Source organism: Lepisosteus oculatus, chromosome 13 (assembly GCF_040954835.1).
Source record: "Lepisosteus oculatus isolate fLepOcu1 chromosome 13, fLepOcu1.hap2, whole genome shotgun sequence".
NCBI lineage: Eukaryota > Metazoa > Chordata > Actinopteri > Semionotiformes > Lepisosteidae > Lepisosteus > Lepisosteus oculatus.
Genome location: NC_090708.1, coordinates 3,513,844 through 3,537,519, shown reverse-complemented (window position 1 = coordinate 3,537,519; position 23,676 = coordinate 3,513,844). Strand labels below are relative to the sequence as shown.

The window sequence follows — 23,676 nt, the reverse complement described above, 5'->3', positions numbered from 1 at the left end:
ACACACAACTCACCTTTGAGAGTTACTGTTTTGATGAGAACATGAATTCCATATGATGTGTATCTCGGCACGTGGGAGCAGTAGCCTAACGTACAGTATAAAAAGCAGAGCAAATGCATACTTTGAAATTTGAAGGGAATTTAAAAATGTTACTCCTGAAAGTTGTCATGATTGCTCTTTTAACAGAAGCAAAACAACCCACTTGCAGGCTGCTTGGCAGATGGAAGACGCCTGCATTTTCAAAGGATGGAGACATTGTCATAGGTGGAATATTTTCAATAAACACAGATCGTTCAGGTATAAACCAAGACTTCAGAAACATTCCAGAAAATGTGGAATGCATGGGGTAAGTTAAGATCGTAGGTATAGGATATACACTGCAGGAATTCAATACTAAAACTATGAATCATAACAGCAGGTGAGTAAGCAGTATGTTGATCTTTTGGCAGATTGTGTTTGTTACCTATGCAAACATAACTACAGTATACGGAACATGGAAAATGTCTTGCTGAAGAAAAAATCTTATTTATTTCAAAACAAAATGGCATGTTTATACAATATAAGATTCTCAGATCTTAAATGCAGGTATAAATGGCTATAATTATTGTGTAATGCATGCACCCTATAAAAATATAAACATTTAATATAATTCTTATTATGAGGTCTTTGTATGTTCTTACATCTTCAGCACACATTTCAGAGAATTTAAGTTTGCCCAAACCATGATCTTTGCAATACATGAAATAGACAACAATAAAGAACTGCTACCAGGTGTTTCCTTGGGCTACAGGATCCATAGTGTTTGTAATACTATTCCTGCATCTGTTGGAGCTGCCTTGGATTTAATAAATGGCCAGGAAGAAGGACCTTTGTCTGAAAGTTCCTGTACCAAACCACCAAATGTTCATGCTATTATAGGCCAGTCATCATCCTCCATAAACATTGCAACTGCCACCACAATTGGACCTTTTCGTGTGCCAGTGGTAAGACTTGTTTTAATATTCCAGTCAGCAGTCATCTTAGATATACAATTAAAAAGGTTAATGAGAAACTTCCAGAGTTGGCATATACAACACACAAAACAGAAAATAAAAAATAGCCAGTATTTCTATTTACTTTGCATGTTAGAAAATATGATGCTTTGCAAGTGGATTTGGAACATCTTATTGTTTTACATTACAAAAATGTGATGTAAATAAAATATTCAGGTAAACTTGATCTGTAAAATAAATTTTCAATAATCAAACCTATTTTATCTTTCTATGTTCCGATCCCTGTCCTGTTGCTATATTTTCAGATCAGTCACCTTGCTACCTGTGCTTGTCTGAGTAACAGACGACGATTCCCTTCATTCTTCAGAACCATCCCCAGTGACTATTATCAGAGCAGAGCCCTGGCTCAGCTGGTGAAGCACTTTGGATGGACCTGGGTTGGAGCCATTAGAAGTGATGATGACTATGGCAACAATGGGATGGCTACATTTGTTCAAATCGCACAACATGAAGGAATATGTGTAGAATACTCAGAGGCCTTATCGAGGACTGATCCGATAGAGAAAATTCGCAAAATTATACAAGTCATAACGAATTCCACATCAAAGATTGTCGTAGCTTTTCTGGCACAGGGAGAAATGTTAGTGCTGCTACAAGAAATGATCCTTCACAATGTGACGGGATTGCAATGGGTTGGCAGTGAATCTTGGATTACTGCCAGTAGCCTTGCAAATGATGAAAGTTATAAAGTTCTGGGAGGTGCCGTTGGATTTGCAATTGATAATACAGTCATTAAAGGTCTGGATGATTTTCTGCTAAGTGTCCACCCATCTAATGACCATGAAAACAGAATATTAAAGACATTTTGGGAAACGGTCTTCAGCTGCACCCTGACTGAACAAAGAGCTGGTGACAGTGTGCAACGATGTACAGGGTCTGAGAACTTAAGAGATGTGAATAACCCATACACTGATACCACAGAGATGAGAATCCCTCACAATGTTTATAAAGCAGTGTATGCAGTAGCACATGCACTGCACGACCTGTTCAACTGCCAAAATGGACAAGTTCCTGTTTTCAATACAACATGCCCAGACAAGATGGAAATCGAACCATGGCAGGTATTAATAATCAGCATATTATTATTGCAATTATTGTAATTGTAACCTAATTTCCAGGAGTTATTGACCTACCTAAACAGTGTCATTCTTGCCTTTGCTTTTTTTATGCTCTAGTGGCACATACATTTAGTGCTAAAGGGTGAGAAAATGCACATATTATTAATGTTTGGCTGAAACATTTGTCCAAATCAACTTGTATTTGTATCCATTTATACAACTGAGATTTACAACATACTGAAGCACACTAAGTGAAATATCTTGCTTAAGGGTACTGTCCCACTCAGAGTTGCAACCTTAAGTTATTCAGTTATAAGTCCAGAGCCTCAACTACTACTCCATGCTGCTGTCTAGGTATTTGAAAGACTGTAATATCTTTTACAGGCTTAGACTGAATACAACATTCACTACAGAGACAGGGAAAATGCTTAGCACTAAATCCCGATTCTCTCTTTATACCGACTGAACCACAGTATAGAAGTAATTTCTGTACTGTAGCTCTCATAGTGAAATAATATAATTTATGAGAAGATCCTAAAATATAAATGGTGCTTAACTCACAATTGCATTTGATTAACCTAGGTGCTTCATTACCTGAAAAATGTAAGCTTTACAACAAAAACTGGGGAAAGAGTGTCTTTTGATGAAAATGGAGATCCTGCAGCACGATATGAATTAGTTAATTGGCAGCTAAATAACAAAGGAGATACTGAGTTTGTGACAGTTGGATATTACGATGCGTCTTTGCCAGCAGGACAGCGGTTTACAATGAACAACATTTCTGTTGTCTGGGCAGGCGATCAAGATCAGGTAGTCTTCATCTGCCATTCAATATCAATCTATCTGCTGATGAAGCAGACTCATCTATTTATTCTCTGCACATGAACTGTACTGTAAATTGAGGTCAATTTTAAAGCTGAATGCTTATATGATCCCAGTGATATTTCATGGTGATGAAGTGGTACTGTATATAAGATGTTACTGGCACAAAACCCAGTTATTCTGAATATATAAAAATGTTACAAAGAGATTTGTATTTTATTTAAGAAAATTAGGAATGCCTTCACACTGCTGAAATTCTGATACTCAATTGTATCGAGTTGTTTGTTTGTCTGTTTCTATTGTACTGCGCTTGTAAAGTCTTTGTGGCTGCTGCCTCTGCTTGCCCCTACCGGGACACACATGAAATCAAGATATTCTGGTAAAAAACTTTTTCAGTAAAATATTATTTTTAGTACTGAGTTTCTGTTAAAACTTAAGTGGTGCAACTGGAATGCACTATTTAAGTCCTGTTACCATTTTAAAACATTCAGATACAAAATATATTTTGCATCTTTCTATGATATTTGAAGGCTCCTGTGTCAGTGTGCAGTGAGAGCTGTCCTCTAGGCACTCGGAAGGCTGTTCAGAAGGGAAGGCCTGTCTGCTGCTTTGACTGTGTACCATGTGCTGAAGGAGAGATCAGCAACCAAACTGGTAAGATCAAAACCCCAAATTATGAAACACAACACATTAAAAGACATTTCAGTTGAGCAGGCAGTCCCAGGAAAAACTTCTATTGGACACAGAAGTCAATTCCTAATTCATGTACAGTAAGTGACATTAACATCAATCTGAATGTATACTCAGATTTTTTTTTCTATTAACGGTAGATTTGTATTTATTCTTTCAGATTCCATTGACTGTACTAAGTGCCCTCTGGAATACTGGTCCAATGATCAGAGAGACCAGTGTATCTTAAAGGACATTGAATTTCTGTCTTATGGTGAAATCATGGGAATTCTGTTAGCTGCATTTGCTTTACTTGGAACATGTTTAGCTTTTGTTACAGCAGCTGTTTTCTTTAGATTTAAAGATACTCCCATTGTTAAAGCCAATAACTCTGAACTGAGTTTCCTTCTGCTCTTTTCATTGACTCTGTGTTTCCTCTGTTCACTTACTTTCATTGGCCAGCCCTCTGACTGGTACTGTATGTTGCGCCACACAGCATTTGGGATCACATTTGTCCTGTGCATCTCTTGTGTTCTGGGGAAAACAATAGTGGTGTTAATGGCCTTTAGGGCTACACTGCCAGGCAATAACATTATGAAATGGTTTGGGCCCACACAGCAGCGGTTAAGTGTTCTTGGTTTCACACTAGTACAGGTATTGATATGTGTTCTTTGGTTGATAGTATCACCTCCTTTTCCTTATAAAAATACAAAATATTATAAAGAAAAAATAATTTTAGAGTGTGACTTGGGTTCTACAGTAGGCTTTTGTGCTGTGTTAGGGTATATAGGATTCCTCTCTGCCTTGTGCTTTTTGCTCGCTTTTCTGGCTCGGAAGCTGCCTGATAACTTCAATGAAGCCAAATTCATTACATTCAGCATGCTCATATTCTGTGCTGTCTGGATCACCTTTATCCCAGCTTATATCAGCTCTCCTGGGAAGTTCACAGTGGCTGTGGAAATATTTGCTATTTTAGCATCACGTTTTGGTTTGCTGTTCTGTATTTTTGCACCAAAATGTTATATTATAATATTAAATCCTGACATGAACACAAAGAGACATTTGATGGGTAAGCAACCTTCAAAATTACATTAAATCTAATATGAGAAGTGTAAGGAAGGAAAAGCACTTTTGGAATAATTTAGTTTTACACATTGGTTAGTGAATTGAATTAAGTAATTTAATAAATAGAAAAATAGGCATATCCATACCAATTATTAAAAACAATAATAGCACACACTAAAATTTTTAATTTCTAACATTTTCAATGTATTACAAGTCTTGGTAAATGCAAAATGATACAACAAAGCACATGTAAGTTTATAACATTATTAACTGGCTAGACTTAAATGCAGTTACATTTGTTTTGAAATTGTTCTTGCATAATTCTCATTTTTGAAAATTGTCTAACATAATTCTCTTACATAAAATACAGCAGAATTATTTGGGGACCGTTTGACTATTCATTTACCATTAACAGGTTGATGAGCAGAGGTCTTTGAAATCCACAGCAGTTGCAGGGCTTTTTACTCAGATACAAAATGTGCCATTTTATTAATTAATGCGAGGGGCTAACAGGAAAACAAAGGTGAGGACACAAGTCCTTACTGCTAAAGGTTTCTTTGTAGTGAGGAAAACTGCACTGCAGCTGGAAGTGCTGATGTTGGTCTACAAACAACTTTAAAAACAATTAAATGTACAAAGCCATTTCCTCTGAGAATAAAAGCCTATTTCTCCCTGAAAGACATCAGGTCTCCTGTGTCAGCAGCTCTGCTCACTCCCCTCAGCCTCAGCACTGCCTGAGGTTTACAGAGGAGGGACGGTGTCTACTAATCACTGAGGATCCCTATGGGCAAGAGCAAATGGTACTTCACCAAAAGAGATTGTTCAAAAACAAAAGTGTGATTAGATTAAGAATGCTATCTGAACAATACATGTGTGGGGTGTTTTTTTTTAATTCAGTGGAACACCTTACATAATCCAATGATCATTATTAGAAAGTATTACAGGATAGTAACACAATGAATTGCAACAAAATTCACTGCTTTCTGGAGAATGCTGTTTTTGCATTACAGTCTTCTGTTACAGTTTACAATAACAAGGTGTCAAGTGCTAGTTTGTTATACTACTGTATATAATTAATAGGTTTTGCATGAGCACAAACACACAAAATCTAAACAATTCAATTCCTCACATTTTTACTCCGACACACTTGGCCATGTTTCAGTGATTGAGGCTACATGGGAAATTACAAGTAACCCAAATACGAGTGTGCCCATTGAAACATCATGGCTTACATCACCATGAGCCCATGTGAGACCTTCATCTGTCGCAATGCAAAATGCTTAAAGATGGACGGCCTTGTGCAAAGCAATGTGAAATAAATTTTGCCTGCAAATCACATAATGCTAGTTGTTCCACCACTGTGCATGGATTTACAGACCCTGTGTCACTTCTGTTTCAAATAGAGGCTTACCTGTTCACCAAGAGCAGCTGGGGAGTGGCACATACAGTATGCAGTCAGTTTCTGTCTTTGAATGTACCTTTGTCAGTGTGCTGTAGCACAACTTGCTTTGTTGCAGGCCTGGTACTCTTAAAAACTGTTTTTCTGAGTGGTGCTAAGTGCGAAATTAACTTAATGGTTAAGGTAATAATAATTGCTTACACTTATATAGCGCTTTTTCTGGACACTCCACTCAAAGCGCTTTACAGGTAATGGGGATCCCCTCCACCACCACCAATGTGCAGCATCCACCTGGATGATGCAACGGCAGCCATAGTGCGCCAGAACGCTCCCCACACATCAGATATCAGTGGGGAGGAGAGCAGAGTAATGAAGCCAATTCATAGAGGGGGATAATTAAGAGACCATGATTGGTAAGGACCAATGGGAAATTTGGCCAGGACGCCGGGGTTACGCCCCTACTCTTTTCGAGAAACGCCCTGGGATTTTTAATTTTAAGGTAAACCAGGATGTACAAACAATATAAGCACAGCAACTACTAACAAATTTGATTGCATAGAATGCAGAATTTATTGATGAATACAAGAACAGTTAAATTAAATGAAAACTGTCTGTATTGTATTCTTGGGACCATCTAAGACATTTTTGGTATATAATTCCCATTGGCCTATATTCCTTATATATGTAGACAACAAAGAAACAATCCTATCAATACAACTATACAATATAATAATATGTATCTGCCAGCAGCCATATCACCCTGTAACTCACAACTAGCAATCCACTGAAGCTAAGTAGGTGTGAGCCTGGGAAAAACTAAAATTGCTGCTAGGAGTGGTGTTAGTTTGGCCAGCAGGGGGCGCTCAACCTGCAATCTACGTGGGTCCTAATGGCCCAGTATAGTGATGGGAAAACTATATTGTAAAAAGGTGCCATCCTGCAGATGAGACGTAAAACTGAGGTCCTGACTCTCTGTGGTAATTAAAAATCCCAGGCTGTTTTCAAAAAGAGGAGGGGTGTAACCCCAGCATCCTGGCCAAATTTCCCATTGGCCCTTACCCATCATGGCTTCCTAATAGTCTCCATCTATGAACTGGCTTCATCACTCTGGTCTCCCCCCCACTGAGAGCTGGTGTGTGGTGAGAGATGCCTTTACATCATCCAGGTGGGGCTGCACATTGGTGGTGGTGGAGGGGAGTCCCCATTACCAGTAAAACACTTTGAGTGGAGTGTCCAGAAAAGCACTAAAGAAGTGCAAGGAATTCTTGTTATTATTATTATTTTAATTATGCTGTCCAGGAGAAGCATTACTTCTTTCAGAATCTATTAATAAAGTCTGTTCATGAAAATCACAGAGGAAGTTAATTTTCATCATAACTTAATAATGACACCCTCCTAGTGTTTTCAAAGGGCAGTCTGGCTTGTGAGAAAACTATGCTGGAATGCTCATACATTATAAAAAGTAACAGGTGCTGAATTCCTAACACGTGGAGAATATCTGTTAGTTTTGAAGTGTTTTAGAGGGTGTAGGCACACCCCCAGGTCTGATTCAAAGCAGGTGGTGTTTTTGTAATTAGAAAAGTGCTCTGTCACATCCCTGTTACTGTTCTTTAAATTACTTAAAACTACAGTAGATGGTTATCCAGAAATAAAGAACAAAAGAAACTCACCCTTTTTGTGGATCTGCCAGACAATTCTGTAACATCACATATAGCAGTAACACTTAAAAATATGCCGTACTGTATATTACAACACATATGTGTAGGGATCTTAACATAACATAATCTTATCATAGAATTGGAAAATGACAATAACCAAAATACCAGAAATGACTACTGATTAACCTACCTTGCAGAATGGCGACACTTAGTGTCATTTTTAGGTACTGCTTTTCGGAAGAATTTGAATTACCCTTTTTTTAAATGAAAGACTGATTTAATGTAATGTGTAATGACACCTGAAGAAGGCTCCACGGCCAAAACGTTGTGTTCTCTTTCTTCTTTTTTTCAGCATGGAATAAACCTATTACTTGTTCCTTTAATGTAATGTGTTTCTTTATTAGCCCTATACAATTTCTTGCATTAGGAATTCATCTTTTCACATACCCCAGCTTTTCTCCATGAGACACAGACACATAGAGAGGGAGAGAAGCTTGGGGTCAGAGCGCAGGGTCAGCCATTGTACAACCCTGGGGCAGTTGGGGTTAAGGGCCTTGCTCAGAGTAGGATTCCTCTGCCAGCCGTGGGATTTGAACCAGCAACCTTCTAGTCACAGGCACAGATCCTTAGCCACAGAGCCACCACTCCACCCGATTTGTGCCCTATGTGTACTATCTTATGTGGGTCAAATATTGAAGATGTATGGGTACAGATTTGTAGACACATTTAAGCAGGAATACAATACGTTTTCAATAAAAAACAGAATTAGATCAGCTCCTCAACTCACAAACTGACTAGATATTCCAGATAAGTTTATTAATAGTTTAGTGTTTGCCTGAGGCCTGTTTGATGGAGCCATGATCAAGAGCTGTGAGGCATAAGGGTTAAGTTAGGCTTGTACTATAATTTGCAAATTGTACAGTAGGTGGCTCATAGCTCATTCTGGACTAGATAAATAGCTTTTGATAACATAATGGTTATCAGATATTAATATACATATAGTTTAAAGATATACTGCATATCTGCACCCTAAAAACAAAATTCCACAGTGATACAATGATGTCCAAAATTAAAAAAGCATCCTTACATTAGAAGTTATTTCATAATGTTTCTTAAAATTTATCAGTATAATAAGGAGTCAACAAAATTGTGTACGATGAAAAATATGCTTACTTTAAAAAGCTATCACTTGTATTTTAAAATACTATTTCAGTTATCATTTAGTATTTTTCATTAAAAAACTTTCATTAAGAAATAATAGTTCATTTTGGATCTTTATTACATCTCATTGTGTCCAGGGGGCTTCATAGCATTTATCACCAAATACTTTTACTAAACAATTTTTGCTGACACTGAAGCTCAATTTAATTCACTGATGGAAAGGAATAATTAATGAGTATGCAGTAACAAGGAAGGACCTCGAGCTGCATTTAAATTTATTAGCAATCTAAGTGTGTGGAATATAATGAAGGACAACAATATTAATTTAAGCTGTCTTATGATAATGTATGAGACTCTTTAAAATCTGGAGCTGGCAGACAAAGCCATTTTTGATACTGTTGTCCTGTGGATCTCAAAGGGTTATGTGTCTGTGTGAGGCAATTTGTTTACTAATGTGAGTAAATGGATGATGTTTGTAGAAGAAACATTTTTATTTTCCTACATGTACATGTAAACAAATCTTCAAACATTTATTTCAAATTTCTAAAACAAAGTCAGGCACTACTAAAATAAAAGATTGATTGATTGAAGTTCTCACATTTTAATTGATTACATTTTTGCAGCAACATATATTTTAGAACAATTTTAAGTGAAATCATATACAAAATATTACATTAATAAAAATGTAAGTAAACGCCAGCCAATTAAAATGTACCTGAACATTTTTTGTGACCTATTTCATTAGCTTCTAAAAATGTTAAGACTGGGAGGTTATAGATTGATCATGAAAAAAACTATGTTCTTGGTTTTTAATCAGTAGGCACATGACACACAACTCACCTTTGAGAGTTACTGTTTTGATGAGAACATGAATTCCATATGATTCACACCTCGGCACATGGGAGCAGTAGCCTAACGTACAGTATAAAAAGCAGAGCAAATGCATACTTTGACATTTAAAGGGCAATTAAAAATGTTAATCCTGAAAGTTGTCATGATTGCTCTTTTAACAGAAGCAAAACAACCCATTTGCAGGCTGCTTGGCAGATGGAAGACGCCTGCATTTTCAAAGGATGGAGACATTGTCATAGGTGGAATATTTTCAATAGACAGAGACTATCCAGGAACCACAACAGACTTCAGAAACATTCCAGAAAATGTGGAATGCAAGGGGTAAGTTAAGATCGTAGGTATAGAACTTTCACTGCATGAATTCAAGACTAAAACTATAAATCATTACAGCAAGTGAGTAAGCAGTGTGTTGATCTTTTGGCAGATTCTGTTTGTTACTGTAACTATAATGAATGTGTTAAATGTCTTGATTCAGCAAGATTTTCTTTTTATTTCAAAATAAAAGTGCCAGATTCCTCAGTATGAAAATCTCAACATGTTAAACTCAAGTATAAATGGTTCATAGTAGTGTACAATTAATGAATACTAATAAAATACTAATATTTAACGCCAAATATTTATATTCATGAGGTCTTTGTATGTTCTTACATCTTCAGCATACATTTCAGAGAATTTAAGTTTGCCCAAACCATGATCTTTGCAATACATGAAATAAACAACAATAAAGAACTGCTACCAGGTGTTTCCTTGGGCTACAGAATCCATAGTGTTTGTAATACTATTCCTGCATCTGTTGGAGCTGCCTTGGATTTAATAAATGGCCAGGAAGAAGGACCTTTGTCTGAAAGTTCCTGTACCAAACCACCAAATGTTCATGCTATTATAGGCCAGTCATCATCCTCCATAAACATTGCAACTGCCACCACAATTGGACCTTTTCGTGTGCCAGTGGTAAGACTTGTTTTAATATTCCAGTCAGCAGTCATCTTAGATTTACAATTAAATAAAATTAAAATTAAATTAAATAGGTTAATGAGAAATTTCTAGAGCTGGTATGTGCATATGAAACACACAAAAAAGAAAATAAAAAATAGCCAGTATTTCTATTTAATATGCATGTTAGAAAATATGATGTTTTGCAAGTGGTTTTGGGACACTACAAAAATGTTATGTAAATAAAATATTCAGGTAAACTTGATCTGTAAAATAAATTTTAAATAATCAAACCTATTTTATCTTTCTGTCTTCCTATCCCTGTCCTATTGCTATATTTTCAGATCAGTCACCTTGCTACCTGTGCTTGTCTGAGTAACAGAAGACGATTCCCTTCATTCTTCAGAACCATCCCAAGTGACTATTATCAGAGCAGAGCCCTGGCTCAGCTGGTGAAGCACTTTGGATGGACCTGGGTTGGAGCCATTAGAAGTGATGATGACTATGGCAACAATGGGATGGCTACATTTGTTCAAATCGCACAACAAGAAGGGATATGTGTAGAATACTCAGAGGCCTTATCGAGGACTGATCCGATAGAGAAAATTCGCAAAATTATACAAGTCATAACGAATTCCACATCAAAGATTATCGTAGCTTTTCTGGCACAGGGAGAAATGTTAGTGCTGCTACAAGAAATGATCCTTCACAACGTTACGGGATTGCAATGGGTTGGCAGTGAATCTTGGATTACTGCCAGCAACCTGGCAAACGATGAAAGTTATAAAGTTCTGGGAGGTGCCGTTGGATTTGCAATTGATAATACAGTCATTAAAGGTCTGGATGATTTTCTGCTAAGTGTCCACCCATCTAATGACCATGAAAACAGAATATTAAAGACATTTTGGGAAACGGTCTTCAGCTGCACCCTGACTGAACAAAGAGCTGGTGACAGTGTGCAACGATGTACAGGGTCTGAGAACTTAAGAGATGTGAATAACCCATACACTGATACCACAGAGATGAGAATCCCTCACAATGTTTATAAAGCAGTGTATGCAGTAGCACATGCACTGCATGACTTGTTCAACTGCCAAAACGGACAAGGTTCTGTTTTCAATACAACATGCCCGGACAAGATGGAAATTGAACCATGGCAGGTAATAATAATCAGCAGAATATTAGTTTAAAAAACTATAACAACCAAATTTCCAGGAGTTATTTACCAACTGTACCTAAAACAGTGTCATACTGTATGTCATTCTTGACTTTACTTTTTTATGCTCTGGTGGCACATACATTTAGTGCTAAAGGGTGAGAAAATACAACAAAAATTCAAATCTTTATTAATATGTTTGGCTGAAATGTCCAAATCAACTTGTATTTGTATCCATTTAGACAACTGAGATTTACAATATACTGAAGCACACTAATTGAAATATCTTGCTTAAGGGTACTGTCACATCCAGAGTTACAACCTTCAGTTATTCAGTTACTGTACAAGTCCAGAGTCCCAACTGAATACATCATTCACTACAGAGACAGGCAAAATGCTCAGCACTAAATCCTGATTCTCTCTTAATACTGACTGAACCACAGTATAGAAGTACATCAGCTCTCATAGTGAAATATTATTTATAAGAAGATTCTAAAATATAAATGGTGCTTAACTCACAATTGATTTTGATTCATTAACCTAGGTGCTTCATTACCTGAAAAATGTAAACTTTACAACTACAACTGGGGAAAGAGTGTCTTTTGATGAAAATGGAGGTCCTGCAGCACGATATGAATTAGTTAATTGGCAGCTAAATAACAAAAGAGATACTGAGTTTGTGACAGTTGGATATTACGATGCGTCTTTGCCAGCAGGACAGCGGTTTACAATGAACAACATTTCTGTTGTCTGGGCAGGCGATCAAGATCAGGTAGTCTTCATCTGCCATTCAATATCAATCTACCTGCTGATGAAGCAGACTCATCTATTTATTCTCTGCACATGAACTGTACTGTAAATTGAGGTCAATTTTATAGCTGAATGCTTATATGATCCCAGTGATATTTCATGGTGATGAAGTGGTACTGTATATAAGATGTTACTGGCACAAAACCCAGTTATTCTGAATATGTAAAAATGTTACAAAGAGATTTGTATTTTATTTAAGAAAATTAGGAATGCCTTCACACTGCTGAAATTCTGATACTTAATTGTATCGAGTTGTTTGTTTGTCTGTTTCTATTGTACTGCGCTTGTAAAGTCTTTGTGGCTGCTGCCTCTGCTTGCCCCTACCGGGACACACATGAAATCAAGATATTCTGGTAAAAAACATTTTTTTTTAAATTGTAAAATATTATTTTTAGTACTGGGTTTCTGTTAAAACTTAATTGGTGCAACTGGAATGCTCTATTTAAGTCCTGTTACCATTTTAAAACATTCAGATATAAAATATGGTGTTGCAGTCTTCAACAGTTAAAATGTTACCTTTCTTTACTTTTATCTTCGTAATAGCAAAAAACAGTGTAAGCCTTCTATTGCTTGTTGTGTTTTGATGTGTTGTGTATTGTGTCCTTAAGCTTAATAGGTTTTGTTGTTATAAAGGTGCCTGTGTCAGTGTGCAGTGAGAGCTGTCCTCCAGGCACTCGGAAGGCTGTTCAGAAGGGAAGGCCTGTCTGCTGCTTTGACTGTGTACCATGTGCTGAAGGAGAGATCAGCAACCAAACCGGTAAGATCAAAACCCCAAATTATGAAACACAACACATTAAGACATTTCAGTTGAGCAGGCTGGACACAGAAGTTAATTCCTAATTCATGTACAGTAAGTGACATTAACATCAATCTGAATGTATGTTCAGATGTCTTTTCAGGACATCACTCTTCATTTTTTTTTCTATTTACTATAGATTTATATTTATTCTTTCAGATTCCATTGACTGTACTAAGTGCCCTCTGGAATACTGGTCCAATGATCAGAGAGACCAGTGCATCTTAAAGGACATTGAATTTCTGTCTTATGGTGAAATCATGGGAATTCTGTTAGCTGCATTTGCTTTACTGGGAACATGTTTAGCTTTTGTTACAGCAGCTGTTTTCTTTAGATTTAAAGATACTCCCATTGTTAAAGCCAATAACTCTGAACTAAGTTTCCTTCTGCTCTTTTCATTGACACTGTGTTTCCTCTGTTCACTTACTTTCATTGGCCAGCCCTCTGACTGGTCCTGTATGTTGCGCCACACAGCATTTGGGATCACATTTGTCCTGTGCATCTCTTGTGTTCTGGGGAAAACAATAGTGGTGTTAATGGCCTTTAGGGCTACACTGCCAGGCAGTAACATTATGAAATGGTTTGGGCCCACACAGCAAAGGTTAAGTGTTCTTGCTTTCACACTAGTACAGGTTTTGATATGTGTTCTTTGGTTGATATTATCACCTCCCTTTCCCTATAAAAATACAAAATATTATAAAGAAAAAATAATTTTAGAGTGTGACTTGGGTTCTACAGTAGGCTTTTGTGCTGTGTTAGGGTATATAGGATTCCTCTCTGCCATGTGCTTTTTGCTCGCTTTCCTGGCTCGGAAGCTGCCTGATAACTTCAATGAAGCCAAATTCATTACATTCAGCATGCTCATATTCTGTGCTGTCTGGATCACCTTTATCCCAGCTTATATCAGCTCTCCTGGGAAGTTCACAGTGGCTGTGGAAATATTTGCTATTTTAGCATCAAGTTTTGGTTTGCTGTTCTGTATTTTTGCACCAAAATGTTATATTATAATATTAAATCCTGACATGAACACAAAGAGACATTTGATGGGTAAGCAACCTTCAAAATCACATTAAATCTAATATGAGAAGTGTAAGGAGGGAAAAGCACTTTTGGAATAATTTAGTTTTACACATTGGTTAGTGAATTGAATTAAGTAATTTAATAAATAGAAAAATAGGCATATCCATACCAATTATTAAAAACAATAATAGTACACACTAAAATCTTTAATTTTTAACATTTTCAATGTATTACAAGTCTTGGTAAATGCCAAATGATACAACAAAGCACATGTAAGTTTATAACATTATTAACTGGCTAGACTTAAATGCAGTTACATTTGTTTTGAAATTGTTCTTGCATAATTCTCATTTTTGAAAATTGTCTAACATAATTCTCTTACATAAAATACAGCAGAATTATTTGGGGACCGTTTGACTATTCATTTACCATTAACAGGCTGATGAGCAGAGCTCTTTGAAATCCACAGCAGTTGCAGGGCTTTTTGCTCAGATACAAAATGTGCCATTTTATTAATTAATGCGAGGGGCTAACAGGAAAAAAAGGTGAGGACACACGTCCTTACTGCTAAAGGCTTCTTTGTAGTGAGGAAAACTGCACTGCAGCTGGAAGTGCTGATGTTGGTCTACAAACAACTTTAAAAACAATTAAATGTACAAAGCCATTTCCTCTGAGAATAAAAGCCTATTTCTCCCTGAAAGACATCAGGTCTCCTGTGTCAGCAGCTCTGCTCACTCCCCTCAGCCTCAGCACTGCCTGAGGTTTACAGAGGAGGGACGGTGTCTACTAATCACTGAGGATCCCTATGGGCAAGAGCAAATGGTACTTCACCAAAAGAGATTGTTCAAAAACAAAAGTGTAATTAGATTAAGAATGCTATCTGAACAATACATGTGTGGGGTGTTTTTTTCACAACACTTTGAAAAATAAGTAAAATTAGTAAGGTACTGTAGTAAGACAATGAACTGCAAAAAAATCACCAGTCTGCTGTTATAGTTTGCAATAATAAGGTGTCAAGTGCTAGTTTGCTATTGTATATAATGAAAAAAGATCACATATGCCCAAACACACAAAATCAACAATTCAATTCCTCACTTTTTTACTTTTTTTGGACATGTTTCTGTGATCAAGGCTGAGTAACCCAAATACAAGTGAGCTCACTGTAACATCATGGCTTAGATCACCTGACCCCACATGATCGTTTCACCTGTTTGTGTTAATGCAAATTGCTGCACCAGTTTATAGATGGCCTTGCCGACTGATACAACTAGAACTGCACACAATCCTAACTGAACATCTCTGTTAACTCATGGAGGCATAAAGCTGCCATGTGATGACAAGGAGATGAAGGGTGGTGCAATGGCTTCAGTGATGACAGTGTAAGCATTCAAGATAATGGCGCAATCTGGGTGTCACAATCACATCCCCCATGGGTGAAAATGTTTGCCTCATTAAGGGTCTGACTAGAAAACTCAGACCTTCAGTGAGGCAGTCAAACATCTTCATCGACTAGAACATTCATACTGTATGCATGCGTGTGTAACGGGAACCGGTTCAGATTTCCGTGTGGTGAGTATTTAGGACCCTAGGCAGACGGTAAAATCTGGAAGAGACTGGAGAAGGGCAACAGGGAAACATGACAGGATCAGGACAGGATGACTGACGGGGGGGGGGGGGGGGCGTGACGCCAGTGTTCCGGCGCAGGTGCACAAGTCCAAAACGATCCAGAAGGGCAAACCAGGAAGCAGTCCAAAAGTCCATAGCCGGGAGATAGACAGGAACAAAGACGGAAACAGGAACGAGGAATCAGGAACTAGGAAGTTAAAGACATAACGGAGCCTGGTGTTCCGAGCCCCTGACCCAGATGGTCAGGGGAATAAGACCTGCCGTTGGGCTACCCACGAGCCCGGGGAATAGGCAAGCCCTGTGACGTCCATCTTCCAATGCTGAGCGCAGAGCTTCAGAGGCGTGTGTTTAAATAATACACATGGGACAAGGGGCAGGTGAACGTAATAATGAAACTAAAATACAAAAAAGGGCTGGAGCGCCATCTGGAGGAGGGATGAAGATAGTGACAGTCAATTCCCGTCACTGCAAACAAATTTTGCATTGGTACCTATGAGGACACCATCCATGAGCACTGGAGGAACTGTAGAATGCATGCCCACTGAATGTCAAAGCAACTCAGAGATCTCTGCTTTCTCTGAAGCATTACCACATTGTTACACAATGATACCAGGCCACACACCAGACCACAAAATGTGACTGATTACCGTATTACAGATAGGAGGGACAACACTATCATCCTCACAATCTTGACCTGGCACCTACTGATTCACATCACCTTTCATCCTTAGGAAAAGCAAGAGATTTTTCCCAGCTGATAAAGACAAAATACGTCTTGTTTCAAGGAGTTAAAACGTTGTTTATCTCTATAACTTAAACTCAAAAGACAAGGATACTACTGCACGTGACGAAACTGATGTGTAACATTACTTTATTATTGCATTTAGAAATATGTGCATTACTTTCATAGCTCATGCTATTTTATGTTTGTGCATTTAGCTTGTAATGTATTTTCAAACAAAAGAGAGGAGAGTCATAAAAATGCTGATATATTTAGTGAAAACTATATAATTCCCAGGGTGTTTAAAAACATCAAATTGAATCAAATTCACTTCAATTATCAGAAAAACAAATAACAATTAAATTAGTTCAGGAGGGTAGCTGCGTCAGCCTGCGTAGGCTGCAAAGGATCAAGTAATAGGTTTATTCCTATTAAGAGAGAAGAAAGAAAACACAACATTTTGGCCGTGGAGCCCTCTTCAGGTGAGAGAAAAACAGGGCAGATAGTAAAGGTAATGTAGCATAGGAGAACAAAAGCTGTGATGCAGGGAGGAAGAGAAGGAATGATGAAGAGATCTAGAAAAAAATAACATTAATACTGAATTGATGTTAAATTCCTTGAGTACAGAGCCCACCGCATATGCAACTTTTTGACATTGGACCTCCTAGGGGCAAATGCACAAAAGCCAAATGAGTCTTGCCCAAATAATTTAACACAGTTTTGCCACGTTGATTATATCAGGAAAAAAACAGCCAACAACTCTTAAAAGAAAATATATTTAATTGCAGCCCGTGCTGTATTTGTTTGCTGGATTATAATTCACATTCAACAACAACTAGGAAAATTGTTAAAATAGAAACAAAATGTCATAAACCAGCCAAAACCTGATGTGGATATGACCCTCCTGACTCAACTGCAAAAGTTTATGCTGGAGACAAGGTGTTAGTATTTCTTTCAAGCAAAGTTCCAATTGCTAAAAATGTTATTCTAAAATTGCTACAAACAAACTGCATGAGTCTAAATATTAGCTTTGAATCAGCAAATGCACTTTTTGTTATTTTCTTTTACACACCAGAGATCCAGCTCACCTTAGAGAGTTACTGTTGTAACTGTTGTGATGACATTGACGTTTGCTTTGGCACACAGGAGAGTATATAAACCAGGATGAATACAACACTTTGTCTCCAGTTTGAGAAGGACTAGAAAATGTTTGTCCTGAAGGTTGTGCTGATAGCATTTTCAACACTGGCAGAAAAACCCATCTGCAGGTTACAAGGACGCCCAGAAACGCCTGCATTTTCAATGGATGGAGACATCATAATTGGAGGTTTATTTTCAATAAAAGCAGGCATTGTTAGTACAACACCCAACTTCAAAGACCTTCCTGAACCTACAGAATGCAAGGGGTAAGTATAATGTTAAATATACTAAAGGGTTGTTTTATGTAGCAAAGTACTGAAATGAGAATTGTGTGATATCCAACATAATCTGTGGTATATATATTTTATACTAATTGTTTGTACTAGTCATCTTTCATATCCTTTTCTGAACATCATTGCAGCATACAGTTAAGAGAATTTCAGCTTGCCCAGACCATGATTTTCACAATACAGGAAATTAACAACAGTACAGAAATTCTCCCCAATGTCACACTGGGCTATAGGATCTACAGTGTGTGTCCCAACATACCTTCATCAATAAGAGGTGCTCTGAATATGGTGAATGGCCATGAAGAAGGAGATATTGCTGAAACGTCCTGCACCAGACCACCTAACGCCCAAGCAATTATAGGACAATCTGGATCATCTATAACGATTGGAACCATCACAACCGTTGGACCTTTTCAAGTACCAATGGTAAAATACGTTCAAATGCTCTGCACTTCTCAAAGTGACCAATTTCAGTAGCTGAACAATGGTTTGTGAATGCACAACAATTACTGTACAAGACATTGAACATTTTTTGGAGAATGATTGATTATTTCTGTCTCATTAATAAAAATAACCAACAATCCCTTGGCAAAGGTTTGTCTGGTTTCGGGGAAACTTCATATCGGGTATTTACAGTAGGTAATTTCTGATTTCCATATCTGACCAGTACTATTCCATATGGTACAGGATATCGGATGATCATGGAATGTTGATGACACATTACTGTTTCTGTTTTCCAATAGCTTGACATTAAGCAGTATAATCTAATAACTGCAGGATACTACCCCTAGCTGTTTTCTAATGCAGTCAATTCTCTTGCTGGTGAAAGCCACCACAAGAATCTCAATTGCCCTATGCATCTAACTGTGTGTCATCGTTTATTTATTAGGAAAGTAACACATGTGAATCTATAAAGCAGTGTAGAAACAATAAATCCTGTACTGTATTTTAGAAAATGAATGGAGCAACTTATTTCTAGAAGCAGGATGCTTATATATGAAATATAATTTCTTTTTCACACACAGATCAGTTACCTTTCTACCTGTGCTTGTCTGAGTAACAGAAGGCGATTCCCTTCATTCTTCAGAACCATCCCCAGTGACTATTATCAGAGCAGAGCCCTGGCTCAGCTGGTGAAGCACTTTGGATGGACCTGGGTTGGAGCCATTAGAAGTGATGATGACTATGGAAACAGTGGAATGGCTACATTTGTGAAAATCGCACAACAAGAGGGGATATGTATTGAATATTCAGAGGCTTTCTCAAGTGTTGACCCAATAGAGAAAATTCAGAAAATTGCTCGCATTGTTAAACAATCCACCTCAAAAGTTGTCCTGGCCTTCCTGCCTCAGGTCGAGATGACCATGCTAACACAAGAAATGCTGAGGCAGAATATTACTGGCTTACAGTGGATAGGCAGTGAGTCTTGGATTTCTTCTAGAGGCATTGCTAACCGTGAAAGTTTTAAGATTCTTGGTGGAGCAATTGGATTTGCAAATGTTAATACAAAAATAAAAGGCCTGGATAATTTTCTGTTTAGCGTCCATCCATCTACTGACCCTGATAATGAGTTTTTGACAGAATTCTGGGAAACTGTTTTTAGCTGTACCCTGACTCGCCAGGATGGTAAAGAAAATAAGAAGCCGTGCACAGGGGCGGAGAGCCTACGAGAAGTGAAAAACCAGTACACTGATGTGTCAGAGCAAAGAATCCCTCACAATGTTTACAAAGCTGTGTATGCAGTGGCACATGCGCTGCATGATCTTCTGACATGCAAACCTGGAAGAGAGACTCTTTTCAACCACACATGTGTGAACAAGATGGAAATCTCACCGTGGCAGGTAAGGAGTGACCTTATAATAATACTGCTATGGTGAAAGGCACTATAGTAAGCAGCTACTGAAAGCAGCTCTTGAGTTTAGTTCTCTAATGTGGCTCTAATGCAATCTGAAATCTGAGACAGCGTCACCAACTAATAGTAAATACCAAATTAACACTGAACATAATCTGCATTTGCCTAGGTGCTCCATTATCTGAAAAATGTTCATTTCAAAACTAAAACTGGAGAACAAATGTCTTTTGACGAAAACGGAGATCCAGTGGCGAGATACGAATTAATTAATTGGCAGCTCAATAAAGATGGAAACACAGACTTTGCTGTGGCTGGATATTATGATGCCTCTTCTTCAGCAGGGCTGCAATTCACAATGAACAACATCAGCATGGTCTGGGCAGGCAGACAGATTCAGGTAATGCCTTACCCAGTCCATTCATTCTCAGCCTTACTGCTTGTTACTTGATACATGATACATAACAATTTACTTTGTTATGGGGCTTGATATATATTTCAAAAAGCAAAGACAGATAAGAACAAAGTAACATGGTTATACTTCAGGTGGGTAGCTGCGTCAGCAAGCGTAGGCTGCAAAGGAACAAGTAATAGGTTTATTCCATACTGAAAATAGAAGAAAAAACACAATGTTTGGCCATGGAGCCTTCTTCAAGTGTGATTTTGAAAAATGCTGCTGCAAATGCAGTCATTTTGGGGTGCAATAATCTAAAAAAAGTCCACAAGATCCTGGTGGGACTGATGTATATATTAAATTGTATATACATTTGGATTTATTGTATTAAGTATTGTAATACCCGATTGTATTAAGCTATTTCTGTGTGTTGATTTCAAGGTGCCTGTGTCAGTGTGCAGTCAGAGCTGTGCTCCAGGCACTCGGAAGGCTGTTCAGAAGGGAAGGCCTGTCTGCTGCTTTGACTGTGTACCATGTGCTGAAGGAGAGATCAGCAACCAAACTGGTAAATACAATTTAGAGGCATATTTATTTATTTTTACATTTTCTGTAAATCCATTCACTATGGTTGCAAGATATAATCTAAAAAAAAGGGCCATACATATTCCTTAAATGTAGACACTAGAAATTTTGTGGCGCAAGGATATTGCTCTTTTGGGATATGAACAAAATAAATATTTTTGTAATTAATTCTATTTGTAATATTTTCTTTTAGATTCCATTGACTGTACTAAGTGCCCTTTGGAATACTGGTCCAATGATCGGAAAGACAAGTGCATCTTAAAGGAGACTGAATTCCTATCATACGGAGAAATAATGGGAATACTACTAGCTGTGTTTGCTTTACTGGGAACATTTTTAGCTTTATCTACAGCAATTGTCTTCTTTAGGTTTAAAGACACTCCCATTGTCAAAGCCAATAACTCTGAACTGAGTTTCCTTCTGCTCTTTTCATTGACTCTGTGTTTCCTCTGTTCACTTACTTTCATTGGCCAGCCCTCTGACTGGTCCTGTATGTTGCGCCACACAGCATTTGGGATCACATTTGTCCTGTGCATCTCTTGTGTTCTGGGGAAAACAATAGTGGTGTTAATGGCCTTTAGGGCTACACTGCCAGGCAGTAACATTATGAAATGGTTTGGCCCCACACAGCAGCGCTTAAGTGTTCTTGCTTTCACACTTATACAAGTTTTGATTTCTGTTCTTTGGTTGACAATATCACCTCCTTTTCCTTATAAAAACATGAAATACCATAAAGAAAAAATAATTCTAGAGTGTGATTTAGGATCAACAGTTGGATTTTGTGCTGTGTTAGGGTATATAGGATTCCTCTCTGCCATGTGCTTTGTGCTCGCTTTCCTGGCTCGGAAGCTGCCTGATAACTTCAATGAAGCCAAATTCATTACGTTCAGCATGCTCATATTCTGTGCAGTCTGGATCACCTTTATCCCAGCTTATATTAGCTCTCCTGGGAAGTTCACCGTAGCTGTGGAAATATTTGCTATTCTAGCATCAAGTTTTGGTTTGCTGTTCTGTATATTTGCACCCAAATGTTACATTATAATATTAAATCCTGAGATAAACACAAAGAAGGGTTTGATGGGTAAGATGTCATCAAAAGCACTTTAAACCCATGAGGAGAAAAAAACAGAAAGAATCCACTTTGTTTCCAAAATTATTTTCAAAAAACAAAATAGGCTAAAAAACACTTCCATATCTAGTGTGAGGAATGAGAAAACTCTATGATGTGCACAATTCTATTTTGCAAGTATTCTGAGAATTGCTCTATAAGATTTGATCGTGAAGTAAATGTGTATGTCTTTGTCTCATAGCTTTGTACACGGAAGGGAATGTAAGTGAAGGTCAAAAACATTGTGTTGTGAGCCTGATCATCGAGGACTGCAATCTATAAGGTTCGTGTGTTCCAGCTGTTGCTGTAGGAAGCCAATTTTATTACTGGCCCTGATTCATGTGTCTTGTGCCAGCATTATTACATTCTGAATGTCTACCTGAATTGTATCACTTAAGTAAAGAGTGGATTGTGACACCTCAAAAGTACATCAATGTTATTTCTGTAACATCCAAAGCAATTTGTGAGTTTACTGGGTTATTCCAGCTTGAAGCAGAACCAGGGCTCACTGGAGGAATGTGTTATCATTATGTTTGGGACATAGACCTTCTGATAAATTAACTGATACTCATTGTCTCCTCTTAACTACACAGTTTATGTGTAAATGTTTATGTTTATGAGAAAACAACTAGATCCCCATGTTGCATGTGAAATTTAAGTAGTAACAATATGATGTACTTGAAAACTTTCCTTTGACACCTGTTTTGATGTGATAAATGTATTTGTAATTGAGAAAATGCAAAATATGCAGTATTTGTCCTGTACACAATCATTTTAGGGACATTTTATTTGTTTGCAACACAAATATTTTAAAATTTAAAATTTCTTATATGTAATTCAGCAGTGTATTGATCCCACAAAATATATATGGACAGTAAAGAAACAAGTAATAGGTTTATTCTGTAGGGAAAACCGGTTCAGGGATGCCAAATATGTAATCATAGTGGCTCTCTGAAGGCACCAGTCCTGTAGGGTTTGGGCATTTACTGAGACAATTATTAATTGTAGCAGTAAATCACAAAGTTGATTCTTTTGATGGCTTTAGAATCCAACCATGCGACATAACTCAAACAACGCACACACACAGGTACTAATACATGAGGATACATTTATTAATCCATAGAATATGCATATAAACCTAACAGATCTTATCGAGAGGGTTATCAGAATACAAAAGGTATATTCGGTCAGTTACAAAGTGTTACACATATCAAGAGGACATACGTTCAGTATATCATTCATTAAGACCGTTTCGTAAATGAACTTGGTTATAACTTCTACATTAGATACTCAAACAAGTACATAACTCTTAGGAATTAAATTGATATCAACTGGTTGGGATAACAATTCAATTCTCGAGCTGTAATGCATTGAAGTTGAATACTCATCCAATCTTTGGGGATTCAGATCTCCTGCGGGCACAAAGAAACAGTTGCAGGCTGTTGCTGTCCAATCCGCGCTCTCTGGCTCCATGCCAGGCTGTGCTGTGAGGCTTGCGACGGTGCGCTGCTGATG

The 23,676-nt window shown here is 37.6% G+C and overlaps 3 protein-coding genes across 3 annotated transcripts; all 3 read left to right on the top strand.

Annotated features, from left to right (window-relative positions):
• Positions 1 to 209: 209 nt before the first annotated feature.
• Positions 210 to 4,696, top strand: LOC138242232 (extracellular calcium-sensing receptor-like). Its single transcript, XM_069197696.1, has 6 exons — positions 210 to 346; positions 689 to 983; positions 1,298 to 2,113; positions 2,693 to 2,920; positions 3,463 to 3,586; positions 3,783 to 4,696. The coding sequence occupies exons 1-6, from the start codon at positions 342 to 344 to the stop codon at positions 4,694 to 4,696; spliced, it is 2,382 nt and encodes a 793-aa protein (XP_069053797.1). The 5' UTR covers positions 210 to 341.
• Positions 4,697 to 8,421: 3,725 nt separating this feature from the next.
• On the top strand, positions 8,422 to 14,504 carry LOC102689210 (extracellular calcium-sensing receptor-like). Its single transcript, XM_069197695.1, has 6 exons — positions 8,422 to 8,429; positions 10,393 to 10,687; positions 11,014 to 11,829; positions 12,370 to 12,597; positions 13,269 to 13,368; positions 13,588 to 14,504. Exons 1-6 carry the CDS (start codon positions 8,422 to 8,424, stop codon positions 14,502 to 14,504), a joined length of 2,364 nt encoding a protein of 787 aa, XP_069053796.1.
• LOC102689004 (extracellular calcium-sensing receptor-like) lies at positions 13,313 to 22,193 on the top strand. The gene is made up of 7 exons (XM_069197388.1): positions 13,313 to 13,392; positions 17,945 to 18,204; positions 18,360 to 18,654; positions 19,254 to 20,069; positions 20,250 to 20,477; positions 20,913 to 21,036; positions 21,247 to 22,193. The coding sequence occupies exons 2-7, from the start codon at positions 18,005 to 18,007 to the stop codon at positions 22,158 to 22,160; spliced, it is 2,577 nt and encodes an 858-aa protein (XP_069053489.1). The 5' UTR covers positions 13,313 to 13,392; positions 17,945 to 18,004; the 3' UTR covers positions 22,161 to 22,193.
• The last annotated feature ends 1,483 nt before the right edge of the window (positions 22,194 to 23,676 follow it).